At 42.0% G+C, this 7,160-nt stretch overlaps 1 protein-coding gene across 1 annotated transcript; it reads left to right on the top strand.

Moving 5' to 3' along the window:
- The first annotated feature begins 807 nt into the window (after positions 1 to 807).
- Positions 808 to 2,097, top strand: KCNJ16 (potassium inwardly-rectifying channel, subfamily J, member 16). Its single transcript, XM_010286078.1, has one exon. The coding sequence runs from the start codon at positions 808 to 810 to the stop codon at positions 2,095 to 2,097; it is 1,290 nt and encodes a 429-aa protein (XP_010284380.1).
- The last annotated feature ends 5,063 nt before the right edge of the window (positions 2,098 to 7,160 follow it).

Here is a 7,160-nt window from a genome sequence, read left to right as displayed (position 1 = left end):
AATACTTTTTGGCAGATGGATTTTTTTTGGTTTGTTTTAAGGAATGATCTGTAAGGGTTTCCAGGACCTCAGAGAGGTTTCTTTTTCATTTGAAATGTAAATACTTTTCTACAAATTGAACAAATGTGCCTCTGTAGCACTAGCCCAGTAAAGTTCGATTCCATGACCAGGTTTTTCTGGGCAATACTGAAACACAAATAATGATGAATGATTGTGTGGTTGATAGATTTTCTGCTTAAAACACATTTGCGCTGAACTTGCCTGCCGATGCTACTGAAGTCTTATGTCTAAATGAGGGTGTTTTCCTAGGCATTTCTTCTGATGGAGGAAAACAAGCAAACAATTAACTACCTCAATTATTTGGCTAACTTTAAGAGGGTTCATGCCATTCCTGTGACTGCTCATGAGAGCCCATCCTTATTTGAATGCTACTTCACCAGAATATTAGAAGAGATACTCACAGTGGGGTCACCACAAAGGTTTTTGATTTCTGTTTTTATCTACATACCACATTTTAGGATTGATATGGACATTTCTAACTGGTTGAATTTCTAGCTGCCTCATATTTCCAGGCCTAAGTTTTTGAGTTATGTTGTGTCATGAATGTCAGAGTCTGTACTCTTCAGAAAATTGCTCGTGATGGCCACAGAGTGCATGTATTTAGATTTGGTGTTCCAGAGTTCTGGCATAGGAAATTAAAACAAAAATAAACTTTTTCTTTTATTTCATAGATTTCCAATGAATAAAGAAAACAAATAGCCCCTGGGACCACAAGTGTGTTCTGTAAACTGATGCCACGAGGCAGATATGAGAAAGATGACTGAACAGAGCGGTTGCTATAGGCCTGTAAACATACAGGGAAATAAGATCAGTTACCGAGGCACTTGTCAAGAAAGCCCCGAAATGGGGGTGAAAAGATTGCAGAAGCGATTTCTCCACAAGGATGGCAGCTGCAATGTGTACTTCAAACACATCTTTGGGGAATGGGAGAGCTACGTAGTGGACATATTTACCACACTGGTGGACATCAAATGGCGCCATATGTTTGTGATATTCTCATTGTCCTATGTTCTTTCATGGTTGTTCTTTGGATTAGTCTTCTGGCTGATAGCAATCCAACACGGAGATTTATTCAATGATGAAGAAATAACCCCCTGTGTTGCAAATGTCCATAGCTTCACAGGCGCGTTCTTATTCTCCCTTGAAACCCAAACGACCATCGGTTATGGATACCGCTGTGTTACAGAAGAGTGCTCTGTTGCAATCCTCATGGTTATCCTACAGTCAGTATTAAGCTGCATTATTGACACCTTCATAATTGGAGCAGCCTTGGCTAAAATGGCCACAGCTCGAAAAAGAGCTCAAACCATTCGTTTTAGCTACTATGCTGTAGTAGGCTTAAGGGATGATAAATTTTGCCTCATGTGGCGCATTGGTGATTTCCGGCCAAATCACATGGTTGAAGGCTCTGTACGAGCTCAGCTTCTGCGCTACAAGGAAGACAAGGAAGGGAGAATGACGATGGAATACAAGGACTTGAAGTTGCTAAATGACCAGATCATACTTGTCACACCAGTGACAGTGGTACATGAAATTGATAGTGAGAGCCCCTTGTATGGTCTAGACCGGAAAGCTCTGGCCAAGGACAACTTTGAAATCTTGGTCACATTTGTCTACACAGGTGATTCAACAGGAACTTCACATCAGTCAAGAAGCTCATATGTCCCCAGAGAGATTCTTTGGGGCCATAGGTTTAACGATGTCTTACATGTAAAGAAAAAGTACTATAAGGTGGATTGCTTACAGTTTGAAGAAACCACAGAAGTTTATGCTCCTCACTGCAGTGCCATGCAGCTGGATCGGAAGGAGCAAGAATGGAACCGAACCGAGAAGACACGGGAAAAAGAAGCAGAGATGTCAGCACGGGAGATCAAGTCATTTAGTACTAATCAAAAGTCATTTAGTGCAGTTGCTCTCATCACCAGTTGTGAAGATCCAGAAGACCCAGTGACAGCTGTCAATCTACCCTCTGGAGAAGTTTCTTATCCGAAAGCAGCTGTGACCTTAAGTAGGCTATCAATAGAGTCCCAAATCTAGCTTTTTACTGCAATTAAAATCACTTCCAACAAATTCTCCCAGCATAGCTTTTAGAATATAAACAATGAACTCATATGCACAAGTATTTATATTATAAGCCTTGCTGACAGCATGCCCACATTGTAATACATTGCTGAGCTGCTAGAAGGAGCTTCATACTGGTTAGCGTGGGTATCAGTAACAGATTAGCATTGGCACAAGAAAACAGCTTACTTTTGTGTTGACTAGACAGCTACTGTACTCGAGCAAACTTATTGTAAACTTTATTACCCTGCAGGGACCAATGTTGGACATACCCAGAGACAGATAATGATCTAGGCAGGGAACAAAAACAATGTAGTGTACCCTCTAGGTCGGATTTTTCAAAGCTGCCTAATTTATTTGGAAGGCCAGTTCCCAGTCTCTCTAGGAGGCTCTGAACCCCCCCACCATCACAACAAATGATTACTCTTTCATTGCACCTCTCTAGCCGTTCAAATGAAGCCCTCATCCCAGGGTTACACTGGTGAATCTATGGGGCTGTTCTTTGTAGGAGGGAGTGAACTGGCAAGAATAACTGAACCCAGTATTACTGGGTAGCTTTGGAAACATGCTTACACCCTTCCTAGTCCTGTGGGATCCACAGTGGGATCCTGGAGAGCTTTTCTCATTTCCTAGTCGTGAGCCATTCCCAGAACTACCACTCCCTCAGCAGCCTGAGGTATGCGGTATGTCAGCTGGCTTGGGGCAGCATGGAGATTCTGTTACGTGGCTCTGACGGCTGGAAGGGCTGGCCAAACTGGCTTATTTGCACTGTTCAGAAATCAAAATGAGACCTCAAGTTTGAAATAAAAATCAGCAAAATCAGGTTGAGCCTCATAGAGAAGATCATGTTTTTACAGTGAGCTATGCAATATTTCAAATAGCAAATGTCTTTCATTTCAGAATGTCAGCCTTGCTTTTCTTTTTAGTGTGTTATGCTTCTTTAAAAAGACAAAGATCAATCTGGAGACCAAACAGTGTGATTTTGTCAAAATGAAATAATTTTATTCATCTGAAATGGCTGTGTAAAAATGATCCTTCACAGAGAAATTCAACATACTCAGCTGTCAGCTCAATTTGGAAAAAAAGGAAAATGTTAATGTTTTGAAGTTGTCTGCAACATGGAAGTTCCATGCTCTGCACATCTCTGTAATTATTCAATAAGCAATATCTCATCATGCTTTTTTCCCCTGACGATTACAGTTAATTTGCATTGTGTTTAATTATCATGCTAATGTAAAAAACAATTATCTCTGAATTTGTGGTTGCCTAAAATGGGATTTATCTCACCTGACCTCAGCCATCAAAAAAATTACATGTTTGCCTGCTGGTTGAGGCTCTCTCTGGTTAACAGGATTGTTCTTCTGTATTCACAGAGGAGCTCATCCCATCTTACTCTGGCTTTTTAGAGAGCTGAAAGCAATAGGAAGTGTTTATCCTGGAAACGTTCATCCCTCCCCATTTATTGTTGAAGGAGATGAGATGACTGTTGTGGAAATGCTGGCTAACTTTAGGCTGCTAAAATTAGGTCTGACGAGTCATTCACATCATTCTGACTAATTAAAAGTTTTTATGAGCTCATCACATTTAATGAAGAAAAATAGCATGCTGAATCTTTTTTTCCTGAAATTTACTCCATATAGTAGTATTGCTACATTATTTTAATGTATTTTGCATTTCTCTCTTGCTTGCCCTCGTCTTTGGATATATGTGATCCCTTTAGGTAAAACCAAGCATATTAACAAGCCTGGGGGAATGTGGTTATTCCGAAGTTCATTAATTAGCCTATATTATATGCTGAATCATCAGCAACAGTAGAAAACATCCTACTGTATCCTGGAAGTGAGCACTGACAGGCATTAGGGAAATAGTCTAAAAACCAGCAAGGTTAGGGAAATGTGTAAGGGTCTCAATACTTATGTGGTGTTGGAAAAATCACCGTACAGGTTGTATAAAATAGAACATAACCTTCAAGACATGTGAAGTAATCCTTCCACACTCCTCTGTCTTTGAAAGTTCTTGGCTTGGTTACTTTATTTGATGTTGGGCACTGCAGTTTGGGAAGGACATGGAGCAATTTGAAGAGAATCTGGAGATCTAGAAAACATGTCAGTGAGGAAGTAGGGAAATAACTTAAGGTGTTTCAGTCCAGAAAGGGGTTAGGAAACCGAGAAATAGTTCTCAAACACAAAAATTGCAATTTAAGAGACAGGGACAATCTGTTGCCTGTATCTGGTGAGTAGGACAGGAAAACATGGGCTTAAGCTGAAGCCAAAGAGATTGAAGTTAGACATTAGGAAGCACTGTCACAGAGAAGGTGAAGCACTGACAGATCTGTGTGTAATCTCCGTAGTGGTGGCTCTCAGGAGCCTGTTGGTGAAAATGTCTGTATGTGCTTAATTACATGGGTAAAGCTATGCAGAGAGATGAGATACTACTGAGATATGTAATCAAAATCCCCAAACTGTCTTCAAAAGGTGCATATCTCAGATGCTGTTTGTAAAAGTAGTTTCCCTTATTAAGCTGTGAATCTCAGCAGCCTTTCCCTCTCCCAGTTATGTACTGTGTGAGCCTCTTGCGGTGAAGAAAATTCTTTCCTCAGAATGACTTTCCTGTAAGTGAAAGTACCAGGAGTCGATTTAGCATTTTGTCACATGCTTCTTGGTATAGATAGATATAAATACGTGAGCATGTATAGTAATGTATGCTTTGGCATATAAGTCAGCCACTAACTGATGAGGGTCAGGAAGAGACTTCTCTCCTGGGCATGTTAATTCGTAACAGGCTACTATACAGTTTCTTCTACTTTTATCTACAGCATCTGATACCAGCCAGTGCTGGAGACAGGATACTGGGTGAACCACTGGTCTCAACCAGTCTGGCTTTTTCTGGGTTTCTCTGATATTTTAATTTCATTTATCACAGTATAGAAACTATGTATAATGATGTACAGTAACGCATGCATTGCATTTTTATGAATAAAGACACAGAAATAAAGAACATGCCTCTACCACACACCTTGTGAGAGCACATTTTACTTTTCTTCCCTTCAGCCACAGTTTCAAGCTTCCATATCTTATGCACTAGGAGGTCATGGAAAGATTTAGAAGGTGCAGAGTAGTCTTTTGCCTTTAAAAGATGCCAAATCACAAGCAAACCCACAAAGTTATAAATACATTCTGTGGAAGTTTTTAGCATGAACTCCATTTGTTTCAAGGACTGAGCCAAACAAATCCCTGCTCACAGACATACACACACACGCTTCTGTGTTATATCCAGAGCTTGCACACTTAACCTGCAACCTCCTCCCCTGGTGAAGGATCTTTGATAGCGCCAGTTGGAGAAGACAGGAGTGGACAGAGGTGTAGAAGGGATACATAATCACAAAAAAAGCGCAGATTCCTTCCATAACTATCATTTAGATGGGGCCCGACTGCACTTTTGGTAGAGCCAGTACTTAATCCTCCTTGCCTCGGAGAGGACCTAGGAAAGGCTCTTGCAGTGCACTGGTGTGCAGCAGCTTTGGGTAAATAGGAGGGAGAATCTTCCTCACCCATCTGCTTTTTTTAGATGAGGATGTTTCCCAACGTTTTCCATTTGGCTTTTTTTTAATTTCATTCATCCCCATTGCAAAGCTGAGCAATGCAAAGGCAAGCAAGACTCTCAGAAACCCAGCAAAAGTAACAACACATGCATCCTCACAGCAGAAACACAGACCTAACCCTTGAATTATCCCTTATGATATGGGTAAAAGTGCCCATCAGTCCAAAAGTCAGTGTCTGGCTGAATTCTGGGCTGTTCAGTGAGTTGGGAGGTGAAGAAGAAGAGCACAAGAACCCTCCCGCTCTCCCAGAGCTTTGCACATGCTCCTTGGTGTTCAGCGGAAAGCCAATACATCGGGTTGAAGTTCAGCAGCTTCTTCCCAGCCACCAAGAGGCAGCAACTGGCATTTCTTCCTGCCTCAGCTGGAAGTTGCTCATCCTGTTCCCGTCTTTTCCACAAAATTTACCAGATGAAGCAAAATTTTAACAACAAAGAGAAAATACAAACCACTTTGCATTGGACTCCTGTATCATGATTATAGCTGCATCTCGGTTCTTTTCTTTTGGAAAGTAGCACTATTGTTCTGAGTCAAGACTAGTTTATGTCAAAGGGAATATAATAAGAGATTATTATATAATTTATTTTTCCAGCTTTGCCTACCACCGTTCATTAAGGCAGCTGGCATTTCCTTCCCCATTATCATGTATCATTTAGTGCATATTTTCTGTGAAGTTAATTTTCAGATGTGGGACATAACATATACCCCTTTGTCTATCCCTTGTTTCTTACACACTGTGCAGGAGGTCTGACTTCACCTGCCTACCTGAAGCATTACGGCTACACAGTTACCCTCACTTCAGGAAATAACAGGTACCTTCCAGGGTGTCAGAATTGTTTGTGTGGGAAGAAAAAATTGCTTGTAAGCTTTTTTCAGCTCTTAAATCTTTGCTGGTTTTGAGCTGGGAACCTGCAAACAGAAAGAACTGGTGTCTCTGTGGTGGGCCCAAGAGGCCCACGTAGGGCAGCATTTGACAAATTCCCTTCCAAGCAGACAAGAGGAAGCACCAGAGAAATGAAACAAGAACGAAACAAGGAGCAGTTACAGTTTCAGTCTGGGTTGAAAAATGTGGATCAATGTTTTCATGGGGCTGAAAATCCCAACACAGGAGCTACTTCCAGAATTTAGAGCTTTTCTTGGGGTCAGTCCCGTGATGATGGGAGACTCAGATAAACATCAGGCAAAACCGGCATGAGGTTGGCGATTCCGTTGTGGGCTCCGGTCGCCCCCTCGAAAGCTCGGCGTTCTGCAGCGGCCATCTTGCCACCTGCCCGTCGACGTTTGCTCCGAGCTCCACATCACAAACTCACCTAGGACTGCCAGACAGGCCCAAGAACTTCCTACCCAGGGGTGGCCCTGAGATCCTGCATCTTTCCGGCCCAGCACAAACCCCTCCTCGGGCGCTCCCAGCCACCCACAAACGGCGGCGGCTCCATCCCCC

Source organism: Phaethon lepturus, unplaced genomic scaffold, assembly GCF_000687285.1.
Source record: "Phaethon lepturus isolate BGI_N335 unplaced genomic scaffold, ASM68728v1 scaffold12224, whole genome shotgun sequence".
In the NCBI taxonomy this organism is placed as follows: domain Eukaryota; kingdom Metazoa; phylum Chordata; class Aves; order Phaethontiformes; family Phaethontidae; genus Phaethon; species Phaethon lepturus.
Note: the sequence above shows the minus strand (reverse complement) of the source record. Positions and strands in the feature narration are given on the sequence as shown.